The 25,312-nt window shown below is 46.1% G+C and overlaps 2 protein-coding genes across 2 annotated transcripts in view; both read right to left on the bottom strand.

Annotated features, from left to right (window-relative positions):
- LOC137618088 (sulfide:quinone oxidoreductase, mitochondrial-like) overlaps positions 1-24,703 on the bottom strand; it is a 47,463-nt gene extending 22,760 nt beyond the window's left edge. The window contains exons 1-7 of the mRNA XM_068348063.1: positions 24,554-24,703; positions 24,089-24,194; positions 23,603-23,683; positions 18,393-18,536; positions 15,788-15,982; positions 15,242-15,331; positions 11,600-11,719 (exon numbers count right to left, since the gene is read on the bottom strand). Coding sequence (XP_068204164.1) covers positions 11,600-11,719; positions 15,242-15,331; positions 15,788-15,982; positions 18,393-18,536; positions 23,603-23,683; positions 24,089-24,194; positions 24,554-24,651 — 834 coding nt within the window. The 5' untranslated portion in view covers positions 24,652-24,703. The remainder of the gene's footprint in view (positions 1-11,599; positions 11,720-15,241; positions 15,332-15,787; positions 15,983-18,392; positions 18,537-23,602; positions 23,684-24,088; positions 24,195-24,553) is intronic.
- Positions 1-25,312, bottom strand: part of LOC137618090 (uncharacterized) — a 438,647-nt gene that overhangs the window by 363,653 nt on the left and 49,682 nt on the right. The gene's annotated exons all lie outside the window — the stretch shown is intronic.

Raw genomic sequence — 25,312 nt, 5'->3', positions numbered from 1 at the left:
ACTCCTGGGGCCCTCAAGAGGAGGCTGCTTTACTCCTGGGGCCCTCAGGAGGAGGCTGCTTTACTCCTGGGGCCCTCAAGAGGAGGCTGCTTTACTCCTGGGGCCCTCAGGAGGAGGCTGCTTTACTCCTGGGGCCCTCAAGAGGAGGCTGCTTTACTCCTGGGGCCCTCAGGAGGAGGCTGCTTTACTCCTGGGGCCCTCAGGAAGAGGCTGCTTTACTCCTGGGGCCCTCAGGAGGAGGCTGCTTTACTCCTGGGGCCCTCAAGAGGAGGCTGCTTTACTCCTGGGGCCCTCAGGAGGAGGCTGCTTTACTCCTGGGGCCCTCAAGAGGAGGCTGCTTTACTCCTGGGGCCCTCAGGAGGAGGCTGCTTTACTCCTGGGGCCCTCAAGAGGAGGCTGCTTTACTCCTGGGGCCCTCAGGAGGAGGCTGCTTTACTCCTGGGGCCCTCAAGAGGAGGCTGCTTTACTCCTGGGGCCCTCAGGAGGAGGCTGCTTTACTCCTGGGGCCCTCAGGAAGAGGCTGCTTTACTCCTGGGGCCCTCAGGAGGAGGCTGCTTTACTCCTGGGGCCCTCAGGAGGAGGCTGCTTTGCTCCTGGGGCCCTCAAGAGGAGGCTGCTTTACTCCTGGGGCCCTCAGGAGGAGGCTGCTTTACTCCTGGGGCCCTCAGGAGGAGGCTGCTTTACTCCTGGGGCCCTCAGGAGGAGGCTGCTTTACTCCTGGGGCCCTCAGGAGGAGGCTGCTTTACTCCTGGGGCCCTCAGGAGGAGGCTGTTTTACTCCTGGGGCCCTCAGGAGGAGGCTGCTTTACTCCTGGGGCCCTCAGGAGGAGGCTGCTTTACTCCTGGGGCCCTCAAGAGGAGGCTGCTTTACTCCTGGGGCCCTCAGGAGGAGGCTGCTTTACTCCTGGGGCACTCAGGAGGAGGCTGCTTTACTCCTGGGGCCCTCAGGAGGAGGCTGCTTTACTCCTGGGGCCCTCAGGAAGAGGCTGCTTTACTCCTGGGGCCCTCAGGAGGAGGCTGCTTTGCTCCTGGGGCCCTCAGGAGGAGGCTGCTTTACTCCTGGGGCCCTCAGGAGGAGGCTGCTTTGCTCCTGGGGCCCTCAGGAGGAGGCTGCTTCACTCCTGGGGCCCTCAGGAGGGGGCTGCTTTACTCCTGGGGCCCTCAGGAGGGGGCTGCTTTACTCCTGGGGCCCTCAGGAAGAGGTTGCTTTACTCCTGGGGCCCTCAGGAGGGGGCTGCTTTACTCCTGGGGCCCTCAGGAGGAGGCTGTTTTACTCCTGGGGCCCTCAGGAAGGGGCTGCTTTACTCCTGGGGCCCTCAGGAGGGGGCTGCTTTACTCCTGGGGCCCTCAGGAGGGGGCTGCTTTACTCCTGGGGCCCTCAGGAAGAGGTTGCTTTACTCCTGGGGCCCTCAGGAGGAGGCTGCTTTACTCCTGGGGCCCTCAGGAGGAGGCTGCTTTACTCCTGGGGCCCTCAGGAGGAGGCTGCTTTACTCCTGGGGCCCTCAGGAGGAGGCTGCTTTACTCCTGGGGCCCTCAGGAGGAGGCTGCTTTACTCCTGGGGCCCTCAGGAGGGGGCTGCTTTACTCCTGGGGCCCTCAGGAGGAGGCTGCTTTACTCCTGGGGCCCTCAGGAGGAGGCTGCTTTACTCCTGGGGCCCTCAGGAGGAGGCTGCTTTACTCCTGGGGCCCTCAGGAGGGGGCTGCTTTACTCCTGGGGCTGTTGAAAATGATGTAAAATTATTACATCACTTATGTTTTTCTTCTATTTATCATTGTTCTTATATAATGCGTTCTTAAAGGTTTAATATTTGGTTTAATTATTGTTAATTTGAATAATGTAATCATTAGTATAATTTAGTAAATTTAATTGAGTTATTCTATGTTTACTTCGAGCTTATAAAGGGAATATGTAATTATATTTTCGTTGTGACGGTAAACACCTTTTAAGTCTCGAAGGTATAACAACTGTTAACGAGCAGTTACTACTGTTTGTTTCTTTTGTTTTCCGAGGAAAGGAAACGCTGAGCAGCTGAGACAGTCGTAGTGGAGTCCGTTTGGAAAATTCGTACCAGTCAGTTAGTTGGTTTGGTTGGTGGAATCAACATAGAGCCGGTTGCTTTTCTTTCAAGCTCGACGGTTATATTAATAATGGACGGCTAATTACAACGAACTGTGCCCAAATCACCGCTCCTGCTCAAGTCTTGCCAGCAACGAAGACATGTCTCTTACCATCTTAGACACAGGATATACTTCATATATTGCCGAACTTCCGAGGTGCCGATAAGGCTTTAAGGTACGTCACAACGAAATGATGGGTGTCTATTTCTAAAGTGATCCTATCCTTCTTATCATTTCACCAATGGAAATGATGGCACACTTATTTGCAAACTTGCTTAATAGTCCTGAATTTAATCGTTATATTTACTTATTCATATTAACATATCTTATTAAACTAAATATATACCTATTGAAGCATAAAAAACTACATAATAATTTGTAAGTAATTTGTTTTATCTTCGGATACTATTCGTTTATTTTAACATCTCGAAAATCTAATTTCTAGGATCAGCTTCATGGAAGTAATGTTCCTATATATAAATATAAGTTTTTGAAGGATCCTTTAACTCTAATTCTTTATTTTATTTTTCGAGATGTGTTTATGCTAATTTAGGTTTTTGCAGTTGTTACCCCCTTGTCGTTACTATTTAAGTTTATTATTATTAGGGGGTAATAGAATGTTTGTTTGTTTTTCTTCAGGGCTCTCTTGAAGTTGCGGGAAATTGGGAAGGACCGAAACTTTCACCCCCTTGTCGTTACCCTTTGACACAAGGTCGGTCCTCCTAAGGATACTCTCAAACGATTTTTATAGTTACCCAAACCGAACATCCCTTCAAGAAATTTAGAAATATTAACCTAAATTTAAACAAAAACTATTCTGAAACCTTTAATTAAATTTAAGAGTTTTATTTTGTTTGAGTTTTATTACTAAAATTTCCTGTATAGATAACCTTTTTTCAAGCTCTCGCTTCCGGCCGGGTCCCGCTTCCGCCGGCTCTCGCTTCCGGCCGGGTCCCGCTTCCGCCGGCTCTCGCTTCCGGCCGGGTCCCGCTTCCGCCGGCTCTCGCTTCCGGCCGGGTCCCGCTTCCGCCGGCTCTCGCTTCCGGCCGGGTCCCGCTTCCGCCGGCTCTCGCTTCCGGCCGGGTCCCGCTTCCGCCGGCTCTCGCTTCCGGCCGGGTCCCGCTTCCGCCGGCTCTCGCTTCCGGCCGGGTCCCGCTTCCGCCGGCTCTCGCTTCCGGCCGGGTCCCGCTTCCGCCGGCTCTCGCTTCCGGCCGGGTCCCGCTTCCGCCGGCTCTCGCTTCCGGCCGGGTCCCGCTTCCGCCGGCTCTCGCTTCCGGCCGGGTCCCGCTTCCGCCGGCTCTCGCTTCCGGCCGGGTCCCGCTTCCGCCGGCTCTCGCTTCCGGCCGGGTCCCGCTTCGGCCGGCTCTCGCTTCCGGCCGGGTCCCGCTTCCGCCGGCTCTCGCTTCCGGCCGGGTCCCGCTTCGGCCGGCTCTCGCTTCCGGCCGGGTCCCGCTTCCGCCGGCTCTCGCTTCCGGCCGGGTCCCGCTTCCGCCGGCTCTCGCTTCCGGCCGGGTCCCGCTTCCGCCGGCTCTCGCTTCCGGCCGGGTCCCGCTTCCGCCGGCTCTCGCTTCCGGCCGGGTCCCGCTTCCGCCGGCTCTCGCTTCCGGCCGGGTCCCGCTTCCGCCGGCTCTCGCTTCCGGCCGGGTCCCGCTTCCGCCGGCTCTCGCTTCCGGCCGGGTCCCGCTTCCGCCGGCTCTCGCTTCCGGCCGGGTCCCGCTTCCGCCGGCTCTCGCTTCCGGCCGGGTCCCGCTTCCGCCGGCTCTCGCTTCCGGCCGGGTCCCGCTTCCGCCGGCTCTCGCTTCCGGCCGGGTCCCGCTTCCGCCGGCTCTCGCTTCCGGCCGGGTCCCGCTTCCGCCGGCTCTCGCTTCCGGCCGGGTCCCGCTTCCGCCGGCTCTCGCTTCCGGCCGGGTCCCGCTTCCGCCGGCTCTCGCTTCCGGCCGGGTCCCGCTTCCGCCGGCTCTCGCTTCCGGCCGGGTCCCGCTTCCGCCGGCTCTCGCTTCCGGCCGGGTCCCGCTTCCGCCGGCTCTCGCTTCCGGCCGGGTCCCGCTTCCGCCGGCTCTCGCTTCCGGCCGGGTCCCGCTTCCGCCGGCTCTCGCTTCCGGCCGGGTCCCGCTTCCGCCGGCTCTCGCTTCCGGCCGGGTCCCGCTTCCGCCGGCTCTCGCTTCCGGCCGGGTCCCGCTTCCGCCGGCTCTCGCTTCCGGCCGGGTCCCGCTTCCGCCGGCTCTCGCTTCCGGCCGGGTCCCGCTTCCGCCGGCTCTCGCTTCCGGCCGGGTCCCGCTTCCGCCGGCTCTCGCTTCCGGCCGGGTCCCGCTTCCGCCGGCTCTCGCTTCCGGCCGGGTCCCGCTTCCGCCGGCTCTCGCTTCCGGCCGGGTCCCGCTTCCGCCGGCTCTCGCTTCCGGCCGGGTCCCGCTTCCGCCGGCTCTCGCTTCCGGCCGGGTCCCGCTTCCGCCGGCTCTCGCTTCCGGCCGGGTCCCGCTTCCGCCGGCTCTCGCTTCCGGCCGGGTCCCGCTTCCGCCGGCTCTCGCTTCCGGCCGGGTCCCGCTTCCGCCGGCTCTCGCTTCCGGCCGGGTCCCGCTTCCGCCGGCTCTCGCTTCCGGCCGGGTCCCGCTTCCGCCGGCTCTCGCTTCCGGCCGGGTCCCGCTTCCGCCGGCTCTCGCTTCCGGCCGGGTCCCGCTTCCGCCGGCTCTCGCTTCCGGCCGGGTCCCGCTTCCGCCGGCTCTCGCTTCCGGCCGGGTCCCGCTTCCGCCGGCTCTCGCTTCCGGCCGGGTCCCGCTTCCGCCGGCTCTCGCTTCCGGCCGGGTCCCGCTTCCGCCGGCTCTCGCTTCCGGCCGGGTCCCGCTTCCGCCGGCTCTCGCTTCCGGCCGGGTCCCGCTTCCGCCGGCTCTCGCTTCCGGCCGGGTCCCGCTTCCGCCGGCTCTCGCTTCCGGCCGGGTCCCGCTTCCGCCGGCTCTCGCTTCCGGCCGGGTCCCGCTTCCGCCGGCTCTCGCTTCCGGCCGGGTCCCGCTTCCGCCGGCTCTCGCTTCCGGCCGGGTCCCGCTTCCGCCGGCTCTCGCTTCCGGCCGGGTCCCGCTTCCGCCGGCTCTCGCTTCCGGCCGGGTCCCGCTTCCGCCGGCTCTCGCTTCCGGCCGGGTCCCGCTTCCGCCGGCTCTCGCTTCCGGCCGGGTCCCGCTTCCGCCGGCTCTCGCTTCCGGCCGGGTCCCGCTTCCGCCGGCTCTCGCTTCCGGCCGGGTCCCGCTTCCGGCCGGGTCCCGCTTCCGCCGGCTCTCGCTTCCGGCCGGGTCCCGCTTCCGGCCGGGTCCCGCTTCCGCCGGCTCTCGCTTCCGGCCGGGTCCCGCTTCCGCCGGCTCTCGCTTCCGGCCGGGTCCCGCTTCCGCCGGCTCTCGCTTCCGGCCGGGTCCCGCTTCCGCCGGCTCTCGCTTCCGGCCGGGTCCCGCTTCCGCCGGCTCTCGCTTCCGGCCGGGTCCCGCTTCCGCCGGCTCTCGCTTCCGGCCGGGTCCCGCTTCCGCCGGCTCTCGCTTCCGGCCGGGTCCCGCTTCCGCCGGCTCTCGCTTCCGGCCGGGTCCCGCTTCCGCCGGCTCTCGCTTCCGGCCGGGTCCCGCTTCCGCCGGCTCTCGCTTCCGGCCGGGTCCCGCTTCCGCCGGCTCTCGCTTCCGGCCGGGTCCCGCTTCCGCCGGCTCTCGCTTCCGGCCGGGTCCCGCTTCCGCCGGCTCTCGCTTCCGGCCGGGTCCCGCTTCCGCCGGCTCTCGCTTCCGGCCGGGTCCCGCTTCCGCCGGCTCTCGCTTCCGGCCGGGTCCCGCTTCCGCCGGCTCTCGCTTCCGGCCGGGTCCCGCTTCCGCCGGCTCTCGCTTCCGGCCGGGTCCCGCTTCCGCCGGCTCTCGCTTCCGGCCGGGTCCCGCTTCCGCCGGCTCTCGCTTCCGGCCGGGTCCCGCTTCCGCCGGCTCTCGCTTCCGGCCGGGTCCCGCTTCCGCCGGCTCTCGCTTCCGGCCGGGTCCCGCTTCCGGCTGGGTCCCGCTTCCGGCCGGGTCCCGCCTCCGGCTGGGTCCCGCTTCCGCCGGCTCTCGCCTCCGGCTGGGTCCCGCTTCCGCCGGCTCTCGCCTCCGGCTGGGTCCCGCTTCCGCCGGCTCTCGCCTCCGGCTGGGTCCCGCTTCCGCCGGCTCTCGCCTCCGGCTGGGTCCCGCTTCCGCCGGCTCTCGCCTCCGGCTGGGTCCCGCTTCCGCCGCCACTCGCCTCCGGCTGGGTCCCGCTTCCGCCGGCTCTCGCTTCCGGCTGACCAGCTGGCTGGCTCTCGCTTCCGGCTGCCCAGCTGGCTGGCTCTCACTTCCGGCTGGCCCGCGCCCTTCACAAGGCTGTCTAGCTCCCGCTTCTGTCTGCTCCTGATATGGCTCGCTTCTACTTCAAGCTGACTCGCTGACTGGGTCCTACTTTCGACTGACTCACTGGCTGGGCAGGCTGACTGGGTCCTGCTTTCAGTTAACCCGCTGGCTGGCTAGCTGAGTCCCTTTTCTGTTTGATCCGCTTATGGCTGGCTGGCTGGTTTGCGCTTCCAGCTAACTCACTGGCTAGCTGGCTGGTTTGCGCTTCCAGCTAACTCACTGGCTAGCTGGCTGGGTACCGCGTCCCGCTGACCCGCTGGGTCCTGCTTACTGTATAGCTGCCCCACTGGCTGGTTGGCGGTGTCCCGCTTCCGGCTAACACACTTGCTAGCTGATTGGCAGAGTTGCGCTTCCGGCTGGTCCGCCCGCTGTGCCCTCGCTTCCGGCTGGCCCGCCCGCTGTGCCCTCGCTACCGGCTGGCCCGCCCGCTGTGCCCTCGCTACCGGCTGGCCCGCCCGCTGTGCCCTCGCTACCGGCTGGCCCGCCCGCTGTGCCCTCGCTACCGGCTGGCCCGCCCGCTGTGCCCTCGCTACCGGCTGGCCCGCCCGCTGTGCCCTCGCTACCGGCTGGCCCGCCCGCTGTGCCCTCGCTACCGGCTGGCCCGCCCGCTGTGCCCTCGCTTCCGGCTGGCCCGCCCGCTGTGCCCTCGCTTCCGGCTGGCCCGCCCGCTGTGCCCTCGCTTCCGGCTGGCCCGCCCGCTGTGCCCTCGCTTCCGGCTGGCCCGCCCGCTGTGCCCTCGCTTCCGGCTGGCCCGCCCGCTGTGCCCTCGCTTCCGGCGGGCCCGCCCGCTGTGCCCTCGCTTCCGGCGGGCCCGCCCGCTGTGCCCTCGCATCCGGCGGGCCCGCCCGCTGTGCCCTCGCTTCCGGCGGGCCCGCCCGCTGTGCCCTCGCTTCCGGCGGGCCCGCCCGCTGTGCCCTCGCTTCCGGCGGGCCCGCCCGCTGTGCCCTCGCTTCCGGCGGGCCCGCCCGCTGTGCCCTCGCTTCCGGCGGGCCCGCCCGCTGTGCCCTCGCTTCCGGCGGGCCCGCCCGCTGTGCCCTCGCTTCCGGCTGGCCCGCCCGCTGTGCCCTCGCTTCCGGGTGGCCCGCCCGCTGTGCCCTCGCTTCCGGCTGGCCCTCGCTCCCGGCTGGCCCGCTGGCTGGCCCTCGCTTCTGGCTGGCTGGCCCTCACTTCCGGCTGGCTGGCTGGCTGGCCCTCACTTCCGGCTGGCTGGCTGGCTGGCTGGCTGGCTCCTGCACCTGGCTGCCCGAAGCACCGTTCGGTGGCCGACTCCCGCTTTCAGCTGCCAGTGGCACGGTTGGCAGGCTCCCGCTTCCAACTGTCTCTTGCACAGCTGCTTGGCTCCTGCTTATGCCTGTCCTAGGCATGGCTGGCTGGCTCTCACTTACAGCTGTCCAGGGCACAGCTGGCTAGCTTCGGCTTACAGCTGTCCAGACCACAGCTGGCTAGCTCCTGCTTACAGCTGTCCAGGGCACGTCTGGCTGGCTCTCGCTTATAGGTGTCTTTGCCATGGCTCTCTGGCTCCCGCTTACAGCTGCCCTTCACAAGGCTGTCTGGCTCCCACTTCTGTCTGCTCCTGATATGGCTCGCTCCCACTTCATGCCGACTCGCTGACTAGGTTCTACTTCCGGCCGACTCACTGGCTGGGCAGGTTGGCTGGGTCCTGCTTTCAGCTAATAAAAAGTAATAAAAGTTTGTGGCAGGCATAACTTTTATTTGTGTTCCATCTACCGGAATCCAGACATGGATGATTCTATCTTCGATTGTCTTCTCACCATTATGGCTAAGATACAAGAAGATGATAGAAAGGCTTCTTTTGTCTTTGTTGGTGATTTTAATGCTCACTATAGGGAGTGGTTAAGTTCTATCTCTCCTACCGATCGCCATGGGTTAAGAGCTTTAGACTTTGCCTCTGAATCAAGCTGTGAGCAAATCATAAATGAAGCTACTCACAGGTCTGGTAATTGCTTGGACCTCGTATACACTGACTCCCCTGGCGTTTTAACTAGGAAGGTTGGTTCTCCAGTCAGGACATCTGATCAAGCCTTGATTTCATTAGTAGTGAAGACTGAGCAGCCTGTCCCTGATATATCATACTCTTGTAAAATTTATATGAAATCCCAAGCCGATTGGAATGGGATTTTGCATGATCTTTTGTGCTTGAATTGGTCACAATTATATAGTAGTGTGGATCCTGTTGTCCTTTTGAATGAGAATCTAGTCAACATAATTGATAGGCGTATCCCTTCTCGTGTGGTAAGGTACCGAGTGAAGGATAAACCGTGGTTCAATGACAATTGTAGACGTGCTTATTTAGAGAAGCAGGAGGCCTATCATCTTTGGAAAGGTAACAGATCAGATTTGACCTGGAACAACTATACTCGGCTTAGAACTTTTGTTCAGAGTTTATGCCTCAACTGAAAAGGAGTTCAATTTAACCATAAAAGAAACTCTTCCTGGTCCAACTCAGGAACATAAATGGTGGTCTACCCTTAAATCTGCACTCTTTGGTGTAGATGCAACAGTTCCTCCTTTACTTGAACCAGATGGCTCAGTCACTCACTGTCCAAAGGAAAAGGCAACCCTTTTGGCTGATGTTTTTGACACTAAACAGAGTAATGAAAAACTTGGACTTCCTCATTCCTGAGGCTAAACTAACTAGTTTAGGTGTTCGATCTCATGAAATTAAAGCTCTGTTGATGGACCTTGATGCTTATGGAGGTGTAGATTGATTGATTTAAAGTTTTCAGGCATCGTGACATATAAGGTTATTGACGCCGATAACATTTAGTTTATTTATAAAAAAAATTAAAGAATATTCAATTAAAATAATAAAAGTTGAATGTCATAAAAGTTGAAGTTTTCAAAAGACCTGCTTCTGAAATAAATCTAAACATGCCACTTGCATGGTAGGACACATCATGTCCAAGAATCTTGGCAAGGATGAACCAGCCACCCTCACCTCGAGCCTCAAACAAATATCTATTCCTTAAGTTATTATAATTGGGGCATTCGGTCAACAAAAGCCTCACTGTTAGAGGTACTAAACAGTCATCACAATACGGTTGGTGTTGCCCCTTCAGCAGAAACTCGTGGGTCAACCGAGTGTGACCAATACGGAAACGACAAAGAGACGTCTTTATGGAGGTGTAGACCCAAATGGCATTTTTCCTTTGTTTTTTTATAAAGACAGCAGATTTCTTACCTCCAAAGTTATGTTATTTTACGCAAGTTAGCAAGAGAAGGAGCTTTTAGCACTTGTTGGAGAATTGGTAATGTTACTCCTCTATGTGAATGTGTTTGTGGTAGCTCAAGTCCCACTGATTACCGCCCAATTTCCATAACTCCCATATTATCTAAAGTTTTTGAACGTCTTCTGGCAAAACGTCTTAATAGGTTTGCTGAAGGTAATCATCTATTCCCTAGTTTGCAATTTGGTTTTCGTAAAGGCCGTGGAACATGTGAGGCCCTTCTTACAATCTCCAATGCTGTACAGAATAAATAAACAACAAACAGTAATGCTGTCTAACAGGAACAAAATGTGGATATCAGCAGGTTTAGACAGAAAACTGTTACACTTCTGGTTTTTGGAAAACAATGACAATACATTCTTCCCTCTAAATATCCCTCACTGATTATGATCTGCCAACACAATTTCAGGACATCACAAGTCATATGGATTTGACAGGGCGTAGGGTGTATATAATCCACTACCAGAAACAAACCCAAGCAATACAACTTGCACTAGTGTTACTCGGCTCATTCATGGCACCTATGGAAGGAAACCGGATTGAATCAGACCCTCTAATCCCCGTCCCTCGGCAGAAGCACCATGATGGGGATCTAGCTCCTTCCCCATGAATATTCTGTTATGCAGCAAGTGTCAAACTTGTTAGTTTATCTTCTCAATAATAAGTGCAAACTAGTTGTTTCCTTGGGTGTACTGTAGATGACTGTCCTTTATGGGGTCAGAGTTTACTCTATTACTGCTATTAGTTCTTTGAGACCACACAGCACATTAAACCCACCCCCATGTAGTTTTGACAAAGGGAAAATCTTATTTTTAAGGTGGTGTTGTGCAGTCTTTAAAATTCTCCCTCCTCCCTTGACTTGCAGAGAGAAGGGGGACAAAGAGTTACTCATATATTTCAGCAATAGAGCAGCTGTAACGGGTTCAATAGAGCCTGAACCCATTGTTTTCCCTTATACCCACCAATTCCCCTATGCACTTTAATACACTTGTCCAGGAGTATGGAAGGCAATATTTCTTTCGAATTATTTTATATCAATTCCCTGTTGGTCTGTTACCATTACCTCACCTTATGTGGGACATGGGTTCTCACACTGGCAGCCTATCATAGGATTCCCTGTTCTACCATTTAACACTTTTGGAAGACCACACAGCACCTCACCCCCAACCCCTCATCAAAACACCTATTTTTATAAAAGGATTAGAAGAGATTGAAATTAAATCTCGATTCTGCAATTTAGAAAATTTTATGACTGCCAAAATAAGGGTTAAAGAAAGACTAGGAAAACATGGCCTTACAATATGGATTCAGGTGACTAAATAAAAAGTGCTTCTTGATTACTCAAGTTTCTAATATCAAATATTGCTAGTCATTTAAAATATAAATGGCATTTACAATTGTCAAAGCTGGCAACAACTTAACTTTCTACTTTTGGCTTAAATTTATCATTGACTTGTGATAACTGTTGGATCAACCAAGGACATGTTGCATAAAACAACAACTTTTTCATGCTCATATAATGTAGAAAAAAAAATATCAAGAAAAAAATATTCCAGAAATAAAGTAGAATATTCTGCAAAATTATAGAAAAATTTTAACTTTCCTTTTCCACTTAAGACTGATTTTTTGAAGCATGTAAATTGTTAAATTTCATCTGCTTTTCCTTTGTGTTAAAGTTCCGTAATGGCATAGGTGCTGCCAAATATTCAAATGTACTGTACTCACAGTTGAAATTAGAGCAATGTAAGTGAAAATTAATTTGTCCAGAAGCCAGTCTAGCTTGACATGAAAAATGTAAAAAATTTACCACAGTTTTTAAATATTTTTTAAGACTTTTATCAATTATAAAAAATGAAGCTTACCTTGATAGTTTTAAACTCATCTGGTTTGTCTAAATTCTGGAAAATTGCTTCCCTTGAGTCTGGTTTCACTTCAACGAGATTTTGACGAAGGTTTACATTGATATTCCTCTCATTAACAACCTGAATAAATAAACAGAAATAAATTATTTCCTGGTGACTAAAACTCATGATAATTCTCTCATTGCACCATGACATTCCAGTCTAGTCAATAAAAAAACACATCAGTTTCCTAAGAAAATGTTAAGCATGCATTGTTATTTGGGAATAATTCATGGCAAAGCTTGTAATCGTGGAACTAATAAGGAATAATTCTTTAAATTCCACTTGATAATACTGTGCTTCCTTCTCCCTCTTGTAACCACTATTTTTTAGAAAGATTTTACCTTATCAAGGCCAGACACGAGATGAGTTCTACCCACTGTTCTTCCAAGTACCAGTACTTTAAACTTATGTTCATAAGGACAGAAGCTTTACTCTTTTAACTTCTCCACAATTTTATGAACCCTCATGTCGAGATTTATCTTGCTACTACCATACCTACCAATAGGTAATAGGATTTATTATCTTACCATTAACCTTTTTCCTTTTATTTCATTTTTTGCTAGTTTTGACTTTTTTTCTCACAGATTTCTGAAGTACAGTACCCGTTTCACAGGTCAGCAGGTCCATTAATTAAAATAAATGGGTTGCCTCTTTTTCATTTTAAATGAGGTTGTTGCTACTGTTTTCATAACTACTTTGCAGTTCAGCAAGTTCATAGCCTCTTTTAAGGCCTGCACAACACTTACACTAAATTATGGTACTCAACCTTATTCTTTTTCCCCAGTTTGATCTTGTGTATTTTTGAGATGGAAGTTCTGGATTATGTTTGAATTTTGAAATCCTGAAACCTTTTGTGATATCAACAATACTGGAAACTATCTCCTTCACCCCAAACAGTATCACACAGCATTCATATTGTTACTTTCTCCACTCAACTACTCCTTTGCTTCCAATCAGTCACCAGAAGATTTATTTTGTTTAACAGCGATTGACATATCTAATCATTTCACTTTTCCACAATTTAAAAATTTCTCCGATCTCTCTTTAATTCTGCTAAAAACACTATGGATTCAACATAAAGCAGCTCAAAACTGCTTCCCTCTCTGGACACCCTTGTACCTTTCCCCGTTACTATGACAAATTTAAGGACTTATTGCCTTTTTTTATTAGATAAAATTTACCCACCCTCTCATATTCCTTTGATAGCTATCTCCTCCTCTCCCTGCACAATTCAAGTTACATTTCTGGCTACAAAAGCCATTAATTCCAATATCATTTTACAATCCTGAGTATCTCCTTTTTCTTCCTCCTTCAACACTGTTGTGTTTGATTTACTAAGAATACTCAAAGAACTACTCCACATCTTAAAATTAAAAGATGTTCTTATACCCTATGAGAAGGTTAAATTTCTAGGAATAACTTTTTACAGCACATTCAGCTGGCCTAGTCATAATGACACTGAAACCAAGGTAAAAGAACATCAACTTCTTTATAGTTAGGGTGTAGCTGGGAGCTTATGAAACATCAACTTAAAAGATTATAAGACTTTGGCACAAAGTGATTGAATTACCAATTTTCAAATAACAAAATTGGCACCCATTCCTTCACATTTAACTTCCAGATGATGGAGAGCGGACTCTTCCAAATCTCTTTGATTGCTATGGTATTCTCAGCCTGATACACCCATAAAGCTTTAACTTTGTTGCCAGTCTTTCCTTGCCAACTTGTGCCATGGCGAAATATTTTCCTCCTTAGTAATGTATATTCAGTTTGGCATATGGTTCAGCTTCTAGAATAAGCATATCTCATCCACATCGAAGACTTGATCAGAACAAATCCAACCTTCTACAATAATCTCAGCCAATGGTTCATGGAATTCACTTCCTGCTTCACAGTTTTACAATACACCTTTACGACTGTTAGGATATACCATTGATTGTTATTGGGTCCTCTGACTGGCCAGACAGTACTACATTGAATCCCACTCTCACTGGTTATGGCTCATTGTCCCCTTTGCCTACACACACACTGAATAGTCTGGCCTATTCTTTTAACATTCTCCTCTGTTCTCATACACCTAACAACACTGATGGGGTTGCCTATTCATAAATATTTTTACAACATCCGTTCGTAATATTTAAAAATACAGTTACAGTTACATTGGGCTCTACTTCCTATAGTGGCTGCAATCAACGCAGTCTTCAACTTTTTTAGAGCTGTTAATCAACAATTTTCTCATTTTATAAAAATTCTAGTTTTAGTTATTTGGTTTTTGGTTATATAGAAAGGAAATTAGAAATAAATTATCCTTTAGCAGTAGCCTAGAGTCCCAGAATTCAAATATCTTTAGAAAACAATTTAGAGTTCCATATTTCAAACTACTGTACTATAATTTGAAATCGTTTGTTACCACTAATCTAAACCAGTCGAGTCTATAATTTTGATGCAGTACTTCATATTTTGATTATATACATGACCTATGGCTTTCCTTTACTGGTGTCCCACCTCCATCAGTGAGCGAGAATCAGCTATATGAACATCACAAGAGGCTCATAAAAATAAATGGAATTTTAATAATATGTTACCAGAAAACCTTTCCAAAGAAAAATTTTCCCAACAAAAATTTACGGAATACTTTTGACTGAGACTGAAATAACGAAGAGCCTCTGGTGAATCACTGCTTCCCTTGACCTGACAGCTTGTGTCTCTCATTACAGTACTTTACTGGAGGCATACGTCTATTGATAGGAAAAACAATGGAAAATTTTTTTTTTTTTCTTTACAGATAATTGTTGATAAACTAAGCTCCTATAGAAGCAGCAATATGAACACCAGGGGAGTTATGAAATAAATCTTATTACTTAAATTCCATTTACCATCCAGGTATCAAAAATAAGTAAAATATTTCCTTGGAGGCTGGTAAAGTAAAGAAATGTTTCATATATTTGTATATTACACAATTAAAACCTAAATAAATCTGTATACTGTATAGTATGTGTGTAAATTATGTGACAATTAGTACAACTATAAACAAAGTATATTACAGTATAGTGTTGTACTGAAATATGCAATACCTGTATGTATTTTATAAGTTAGGAACTAAGAAAAAATGTGTATGAACAAGAAATTGATGACTATACCCAGTAAAACATTTGTTAAAACTATTGGCCTTCTCATGAGCCAAGCTGTGTAACGAAGTTTGGTCTTTTTCTCTTTCCATATGATCACTGTTGACTGGCAGGTGATAGTGCATCAGTTACATTGCAAGCCTCTAATGTCCTGTGTTGAATAAATGGCTTCAGGAATATATGTCTGACATCAGGGAGATTCAACAAAACCAAATTATCGAAGTAACAAGCTCTAATAAGCTAACACTTCCCACTTGCATGAATACAGTAAAAGTACTGTAATAGTACCTTAATTTTATACCTGTACTGTAAATATATAACACACATACCAAACACACAAGTATTGCAAGATTGTAGGTAAACATGTCTACTAAACAAATACAGTATAGCATACACATGTAACAGGCTAATACGATATTCACCAAATCTAATGAAGACTACAATCAATTCATTTAAGGAAAAAAGTTCTTACCTTCCACAGAGCATCTGCATATTTTTTTATCCCAAATATAACGGGAAGTGACGTGAAATACTCAATATTTGCCTTGTCCCGTTTCCCATGCTGCAATTAGCGGTAAGTAAAATCCTTTATTAAATACAGTAAGTCTCTTTGGCTCAGAATGATAATGATTTACAATATGCAATTTCTAAAATTTACCATGTTGTACGAGTTAATTATCTAAGATTAAAATGAGATCTTTTATCTTTAAAATCAATATATGAACAAAGTGAAGAATCTTTACTGGTCTTTCATGCCAATACAGTAATAATTTTGCAGTTTGAAAAATGCAAATTCATCAAAACTATGGTACTGTAGAATACAATCTTATTTTATGATATGCAAAATAAAAAGTACCTTTCAGACTAAAAACATAACTATAACTTTATTAACAATAACGGATTAATTTATCAGAATAAAATTTCAAAAGGAATTCGCTCATTTAAATATTTCCCCTTATCATAGTTCCATTAGAACAAATACTTGGGTATGATACAGGAACAATGCACAATGCCTTACCGTTCTCAAATATTCTTCTGATATGTACATAATTTTCTGGGGTGCCCCAGCACATTTAATGGGTGTATTTGGGAAGGTAAACACTGCATTACCTTCTTTGAATCTTTTCAAACTCTTGAATGTTTTTTTGACATACATGGGAGAGTAATTTGAGCACACTCCTGGCGTTTCAAATGCTTCAGGTAAACCTTCTATCTGAAATACAGCAAGTAAGCTAATGTAAGAGTTGGATTTTGAATGGCTACTAATGTAGTTAGGTTATTCGAAGGTGAAAAAAGAAACCTTTAAATGTAGTAGGGTCACTTTAAATAGTGTACATGCACTGTATAGCACAGATTGAACATTAAACTACAAATTTGATCTAACATAATCCACCTGTCAAAGCAAATAAAGTAACGGCAAAATGACAATGTACTCAGTGGGGAGGATGACAAGGGCATGTATATGTATCCTTGGATAAGTACTGTATAGATATAAAATTTACCTTTCGAATTCTTTCTATTTCTATGAAAGTCACCTGATGTTCATAGCAATAACTAATACATTTTGATGGTGTCTCAATGAGAGAAATAGATGGTAAAGTAACTATACATTTTATTAAAGTTAAACACCTAAGACTTATATAAAACGTATCAAAGCCCAACTCCAAGTAGACTTTTAATCACCCGAGAGTTTCTACATTGGAATCCAACACACACTCCACCTAAACTAAATTTGTATAAGACAATTAAACTTTGAACTTTCTCAGAGAGAAAATAAAGGTATAATTAAAGTCTAACCAAACAGATTATCAATAAATCTTATATCACACAATTACCAGAGCACCCAATGGACAATATTTTTCTAATTAAAAAAATAATTTCTGTAGGATATAGCCTTGGGAAAGCCAACTAGGCACACCACCCAGTCTTTTCCAAAAAAAAAAAAAAAAAAAAAAAAAAAGATTTCAAAACGAAAATTTTTCTCAACTAAAGAAATGTAGGTGCACTATCAGTTTTTTTATTTGAACCTTTATGGACTTCCTCCAACCTTAAACTTGATGTATGACCTTGTCACTAATCCCTTAACTAAAAACAAAATAGCCTTTTAGGTTACATGACACCTGAAAGGCAAAATTCATAAACCAATTAAAAATTTCTATTTCAATACTCTGGTCTTAACATACAACTTTACGGCTCTCACAAAACCAGGAAAATCTCCTGACACAGCATTGCCATTTCCCCCCAAATAGAATAAGATCTAGTGTAAAAATAATTATTTTTGAAATTAGGCAAGGCAATAAAATCATCTTCCTCCCCAAAAACCAGATTACAGAACCTGCCGTCCATCAAGGTGTTTGTCCAATGCTAATAGACAATTTACTAATTAATAATATTCTATCTGCAAGGTCCTTGAAAGAAAAAAAATCAAACAATTCAATCTGCAAGATCCTTGAAAGAAAAAAATCAAAAATTCTAATCAGAAACTTTATAAAATGAACATTATTTATAGATGAAACTTATCCAAACTGTTTATTTTTTTTTAATAGGAAAAAACCTTTCATCCCAATCACCCCTGAAGAGAAGTTTAATCCTACATGCTTGATGAGCCTTGCTTATTGAGTAAGGCCTAAACCTTTATAGCCTCCACAGATAATTTCTTCGAAAACGAAGTAAAGTTTCAACAACCTACCCAAAATAATTCTTGTTACTGAAAAAATTCTTGATTATCACCAATAAGTATAACAGGTTCTATATTATTTAGAATCTTGCCAACCTTTATCTTTAAAATATGGGCCTTACTGAACTGGATAGGTATCTTGGGAAAAGTATTTGTTTCTTGGACAAGGGATGGTTAAAGGCCAGAGGTATTCGATAGGCCACCTCGACAGTACCCATGGTTCTGGTTGGAGTTTCCCAAATCAGATAAAAAATGGGAAACTTTCTCCTACTAGAAGTAGTTGAGAAAGTTTGTAATAGCATTCTCCCTACTGGCCCTGATGGAAACTCTGCCTTAAAGTTTTCCCAGCTGAATCCTGATGGACTCCCACTGTTATGAAAATGCTCCTGCAGATGGCTTATAGGGAGAAATGTGGGTACGCCTAGAAAGACCTTTAAGCATCTCAATGCAGCTACGTAAAAGCAGCCGTGGTATGGAAAACAAGCCACTATAAATAATACAAATGAATGAAAAATGTGATATGAACACCCCTGAAAAAAATAATTGCATCAAACAAGGTCAAGGGTTGAAATTTAAGCAAAAAGACAAGGAAATGGGTGGTCAATATGCCCAATTTGTGGACATTCATTATTCTTCGTGGAAATACAATCGATATATTACTTTGTAAACTCTTATCTAAGCTTACCCTTAAAGTAACAAAGTAATATGCATTATGAAGTGAATTTTTAGAATTTTGTACGAAAAACATTCAAATTTCAAAATGATATTCTCCAAGTTAAGGTAAAAATCTGACAGATCTGCAAGTCATTCAACAATTTACCATAGGATCATCTCAAATTTAGAGCCTCTTTTACAGCTATCAATGTTTACGATTACCAACAATTCATCCTATACTAAAACTAATAAACATCTGCAATTCAAAATCAAAATACTATATAGTACATACCTGTTCATAATTCAATTGTATGCCAAGAGCAACTACTAGATATTCATAATTTATCTCCTGGCCCTTATCTGTTATTACTTTGTTATTGTGAGGGTCAAAACTCACAACCTTCCGTTTGATCCAGTCTGCTTTCCTTGGTAAAACCTGCAGTGAAAAAAAAATGCAATTAATTTTCTGAAATCTTATACACTAGAAATATCTGGAACCAAATTAAAACAATCTATAAAATTTTGAAATAACTTGCGTAATCGACATGGAGATGGCAAAAATACTGTACAAGTAAACAACATATTTAGTTACCGGTACATTTCAAAATCTGAACTCTCCTACTATTATACTTTAAGAAATATTTCTACAATGTGTTTTGGTAAGACAAAGCCTATATTAACTTAGTCGGATTTGATCTAACATATTCAGGTATATCATCACATGGTCAGCCCAATGAGTGATAACTTTGGACTTAGAAGTGTAATAATCATACAGACTACAGTGAACCCTCGTTTATCGCGGTAGATAGGTTCCAGACGCGGGCGCGATAGGTGAAAATCCGCGAAGTAGTGACAGCATATTTACCTATTTATTTAACATGTATATTCGGACTTTTAAAACCTTCCCTTGTACGTAGTACTGTTAACAAACCACCCTTTACACCCTGTAATGTACAGAACACTTAATGCATGTACTACAGCACCCTAAACTAAAACAGGCACAAATATTAAAGGCGATTTTATATCATGTGTTTCCTAAACACCTAAAAAGCACGATAAAAAATGGCAACCAATGTTTTGTTTACGTTCATCTCTGATCATAATGAAGAAACAAACTCATTTAGTGTACACATATATGTACGTATGGTTAGTTTTTGCATCGATTATATTGATTATACAGTACTGTATGTTGATTTTTTTATTACCAATGTTTTAGTTTACGTATTTTTCTTAGGACTTCCAAATGAAATCTTTTTCTTTATGACGCCGCCTGAAACGACGGCGTGTACGCTCAGTAAACAACCACGCTCAGAACAAACAAGGCATTTAACACGCATGATGATAGTGATAAATAATGATACAGTACATACAGTATTTACAGTACAAAGCATTTACAAAATATGTTACCTTACAAATATAAATTATACAGTACTTGTACGTAGCAAAGCAGGAAAACAATTTGAGAGAGAGAGAGAGAGAGAGAGAGAGAGAGAGAGAGAGAGAGAGAGAGAGAGAGAGAGAGAGAGAGAGAGAGAGAGAGAGATTGTTTTACGTACGTAAATGTAAATTTTAAACAAAAAAAATATGATAGGTTACAACATGTAGACTTTTAAAACCTTCCCTTTAACTTAATGCATACAGTACGTACAGTACTAAACTATAAAACAGGTTAAAGTAAAAAATAAAGATTGTTACTGTACTCACCACGAAAGAAGTTCCAGAAAAACTTGAATGACGATGGCGATGAATTTGCTGCACAGTAGAAATGATGATGATGAAGCTGATGATGTGTTCTACTGTGCAGTCAATGATAGTATTTTACGTCTCTTCAGACGGAGGTGTCTTTTCCTGGGACACCTCTTCAACTTCTTCAATTTCTTCCGAAGGCGTACTAGCAGGAGGAACTGGCTCTTTTTTGCGAGGCTGAAAAAACATTGTGATCGGAAGTTGTTGCCGCTGCTTCTTTTTTCGATCCAAGAGCATCCTGTAGGGAGTCGTGATGTCATCGACCTTGTTGCAGAATTGCATCGCGCGAACCATATCCTCGTCCCACTCTTGCAACATTTCTTTCGCCTCCTTCATATGGTTGCAGAACTTGGCGAGCCGTTCTAATGTTAAGCCCGTTTCTTCTACATTTTCTTGGGTCTCTTCCTGGGTACCCTCACTCTCTTCCTCACTTGCCGATTTCGTCAGGTCTTCGAGATCTGCGTCAGTTAGGGGCTGGGAATGGCAGTCCAACAACTCGTCGACGTCTTCAGTCGTCATGTCGCCAAACCCGTCACCCCCAATTATGGCAGCCAACTGCACAGATTTCCGTATTGCAGAGTGTTGGATTTCCGACGGAGTAAATCCCTTGTCGTCGTAAACAATATCGGGCCACAGCTTCTTCCAGCTCGCATTTACAGTTGCAGGTTTCATCTCTTGAAGTGCCTTTTGAATATTCTGCAGGCACGTGGCTATGGTGTACTGCCGCCAGTACGCCTTCAAGTTGAAGTCTTCATCCTCGTCATCTTGGGCAGCATCCACACACGCAACGAGGTCCGCCAAGGTATTCTTCGTGTAGAGGGCCTTGAACGCCCTGATAACCCCCTGGTCCATTGGTTGAATTAATGACGTGGTGTTGGGTGGCAGGAACTCAACCTGAACGCCCTCACGCGACAGGTCAGTTGCGTGTCCACCAGCGTTATCCATAAGGAGAAGGATCTTGAATGGCAAGCCCTTCTCTAAGAGATATTCATGGACTTGCGGGATGAAACACTGGTGGAACCAGTTGGAGGTCAGCATCTTCGTAATCCATGCCTTTTGATTATGCATCCAGTACACGGGAAGGAGATTCTTATTTTTGTTTTTCAAAGCGCGAGGATTTTTCGACTTATAAATAAGCCCCGGCTTTAACAAAAATCCAGCAGCATTGCCACACATCACGAGGGTAACGCGATCCTTGAATGCCTTAAAGCCAGAGGCTTTGGCTTCCTCTTTGAACAGGAAAGTTCGCGACGGCATTCTCTTCCAAAACAAGCCGGTTTCATCCATATTAAACACTTGTTCCGGCTTGTATCCACCTTCAGCGATAATGTTCTTGAAAGTCTGGTTCACGTAAGTTTCAGCAGCGGCAGTGTCAGCGGAAGCAGACTCCCCATGCAGGGAAACGCTTTTCAGGGCGAAGCGTTTCTGAAACTTCGCGAACCATCCTTTGCTGGCGGAAAAAACGTTGTTTCTGACGCTGGGAATCAGTGGAGGTCCCTGGTTGAGGATCATCTACATCATCATCTTCTTCAGCATGGTCGCCATCGTCGTCATGAGGTTCCTTTGCCGCAAAATTCTCATACAAGCTCAAAGCCTTTGTTCGGATGGTGTTCGTATCCAACGCTATGTTCTTCTTCCGACAGTCGGCAATCCACACAGCTAAAGCACCTTCCATGCGTACGATCGTTTTATTACGCGTTGTAACGACTCGCTTCGCTGATCTGCTAAAGGTGATTGCAGCAGTCTTTCTAATGTTCGCCTCGTCCTTCCTGATGTAGCGAACGGTGGATTCGTTGATGCCAAAATGGCGGCCGGCGGCCGCGTAACTTCTACCATCTTTTAACATGTCGAGAAGCGTAACCTTCTCAGCTATCGTCATCATTCTTCGGTGGCGTTTAGGCTCACTACCAGCCTTACTAGAAGCAGAACGCTTGGGAGCCATTGTAACAGAAAGTTCAACAAAAAGTTCAACTTAAAACAGTCGCACACAGCACAGATTCAACTTCACAAACTTAAGAACGTCTACTCAGCAATACGCGGAAAGAGAAAGTGAACGATGCAGTCCCGCGAGAACTCTGATGCTGCGGGTTGGAGATGCGGGCCAAACACCAATCACAGGCTAGATAACAAAACTTGAGTTTTGATTCGTCATCTATCAGCGCTTGAACCAATCACAACCCGTCTTATACAGTACTATGGTGCGTTGGTTACTCATAGAAGATGTCCCGCGCACACTGAACGTACGTAGATTAAGTACAATACCGTAATAATAATAAATAATGATAATAATACTGTACAGTAATAATAATAATAATAATGATTAATAATAATAACAATAATAATTTTATTAACAACAACAACAATAATAATAATAATAACAATAATAAAAATTTACGTACGTACGCTATTTTACGCCTCTCTCTCTCTCTCTCTCTCTCTCTCTCTCTCTCTCTCTCTCTCTCTCGTACGCTTACAGTACTTATTCGAAATGTGATTTTTGCAACAAAGAATATTATTGGATGCAGTACTGTACTACGTACGTATACATACAAAAGATTCATGGAAAAGAAGCACATCCATTACAGTACACACCATTCTAATATGGTATGACTGCATCTGATTTGCGTTTCATGTTCGATTTAATTTTACTACGTACTGAATTATCGTATGATCACATTCTCTTTTCGTGTTTTATTTCTTTCTGTGCTGAATTATATATCATATGTAATGCAATGAACAATCAGTAAGAGCAGATATTACTATAATTACAGTATTAATGGAATTACAGGTAACAAAATATCGTATTTGGTTATCTTCAGATTTCGCGGTATTTTCGAATTTTCCGGAAAATCCGCGATATGTATATATATATGGGTTATGGGAAAACCCCGCGAAGTGGTGAATCCGCGATTGTCGAACCGCGAAGTAGCGAGGGTTCACTGTACACCTAATTCATAATTCTGAAGGACAGGAGGCATGTTTCTAAGAACAGGTAGCCTGCAATTATGTTGTTACCATTTCCAGTCAAAAATACCGGTAACTACAAGAATTAATTGTAGCTGGAATAAATTTCAACAAATTGGATGATAAGACTTCCTTACACCTCCATTTATTTGCTATACTGTATGTAGAAAATATGCGAGATGATTGCAAGCTTTAGAGGGAGCCAGTTTCCCAGCACTACAGGCTTCTGCAGTCCATTTGAAATTAAAGACCAGATAAGGATAGGGGTAAAGAACAGACCTAGGAAACATACACTTATTATGCTACCCATGTCTTTACTGTCTAAACCAGGCCAGTTTAGGGTATTACAGGGTATATCTAGGTTGGAACTTTGATGCAAGGAAATTTATTTTTTCTATATCAACATAAACATTTAAGTCTCTTGCAAAGGGCTCTGCAAAAAACCACACTAAACTTGTTCCACTTTTTTTGGAAGGATCTTAGTCCATTATTATATCTCCAGAATATGGTTTTACACAATACTGTACCTGGGTTACTGTTACTGAATAAAGTCTTCCCATAATCTCTGGCTTGTCAGAGCTCCCCAGTTATCATGAAAATATGATAGCATGAAAAAATAAGTTAATTCCCTACTACGGCGAGCCTGCAGGGCTACGTCACAAAATATGAATATTTTAATAATACAGTTTAAGAAAACTTACCCCTCACAGATATCATACGTTTTCCTGACTATTATATGTCACAGGTGATTGTAGCAGTAAACAAAATATTGATTTTTTTTTTAAATCTTACTTCACTCATTGGTTTGCCAGAGTCCTCCAGAGTCTTCATACCACCACCAACAAGAGTCCACATTGGTTGGTAATAATGCATCTGTAACAGAGGGTCACTATTATTGACTTATAGTAAAGAAAAAAAATAATTTTGATAAATGCTTTCATAATTCCCATGGTTAAAAAAACCTTGTAAATTAACTTTGTTTTAAAATTGATTAAATTACTGTAATTACTTCTTTTGCTGCAAATATAAGGGTCAATAATGATGCAGTACAATGAAGAAAGAGTTGAGGTTCTGAATGTCAGTATGGTATGTGCATGCATCAAGACATTAATAAAGCAGTCACACTCAATAATGTATCACATATAAATATTATATCCACAGATACAGGACAAATCTTCGGTAATATTATATCTACAGTACACTTGCAGATCATGAAGAAAAAATAGAATATTCTATAAATATGTTATGGTCGACAAGTAGTTCACTTCTATTACTTACATTTGCAGGATCAATGACAGCAACTTGTCCCTTTCCGAGCTTCGATGAAAATTTTGCGGCCGTTGCACATCCACCTGCGCCGCCACCCACGACCACCAACTTATAACTGTTTGAAAAAAGAAACTTAAGGGTAGTCAAGGGCACAGGTCTAGAAATTTAGGGGCTTGGGGGACTGAGTTAATAATGAGCCTGCCCCCTCAGTGTGGCAAGTTGATGGCGATTTTAAATGTATATTTACATGCTTTTAATTGCCGACCTTGCTCGGGGGCACTTTCAAAAATGTCCCCACGTCCCCCATCCTTAGCTAGGCCACCTTGTGTAGTTATAACACTGAGGAATTTACAGATAGACTGAATAGAGATAATTTTTCCATTGCCTACAATTGAACTCTATTTGATTGAACACAATAACAATAATATGAAATGGCAAAATGAATAAATTTGGCATGAGTGACCTTCACCTAACCTTTTATGATTGGCACCTGTAGTGGATAAGGCAGCCTTTTGTAATGATCCTCTCAGGCCATGAGCAGTTAGAAGGTGAACTCCTCGTTGAGATATCATCTTGTTCTGCAATAATAATAGTAATAAATAATAATAGCTAGTTGGCTAGTGAGCAGTTCAGGCATGCTGATTACTCAACACTCATTTCTATGGATAGCATTTACGGTTAAATCCTGTCTTCAACAATCAGCCAATTCTTTAAAACTAATAATAATAATAATAATAATAATAATAATAATAATAATAATAACAATAATAGGCGTGGAATTTTGTAACAATATGAACCAAGTTTAAAATCTCTGTCACAGCAATGTCCGAACTTATGGCTGATTACGTGAATTAGACATTTTGCTTGACCTTGACCTTCCAAAATCTAATTATTTCCAGCTTTTTACATACCAGTTAAGCACTGCAAATTTCATTACTCTTGAATTAAAATTATGACCAAGAAGGTGTTCACTAACAACACCTCGGGTAATAATCTCCCATATATAATTAAGAGCAAGTGTTTGGCTATATATCTATATCCTGTCATGCTGAGCAGCACTGCCAGATGTATACCTACTCAGTCTCTCCCTGTACCTTGGGTGAGGGAAAGAGTAGTAGTCATTTGCTGGTGAGAGGGGGTACCCCCAAGAAGTACACTTGGATATTACAACTGCCGTGTTGTAATTAAGAAAGGGAGAGGGGTGAGAAGGGTTGAATCTAATCTGTGTGCGCA

The sequence above is a fragment of the Palaemon carinicauda genome, chromosome 24 (genome assembly GCF_036898095.1).
Source record: "Palaemon carinicauda isolate YSFRI2023 chromosome 24, ASM3689809v2, whole genome shotgun sequence".
Taxonomy (NCBI): Eukaryota; Metazoa; Arthropoda; class Malacostraca; order Decapoda; family Palaemonidae; genus Palaemon; species Palaemon carinicauda.
Note: the sequence above shows the minus strand (reverse complement) of the source record. Positions and strands in the feature narration are given on the sequence as shown.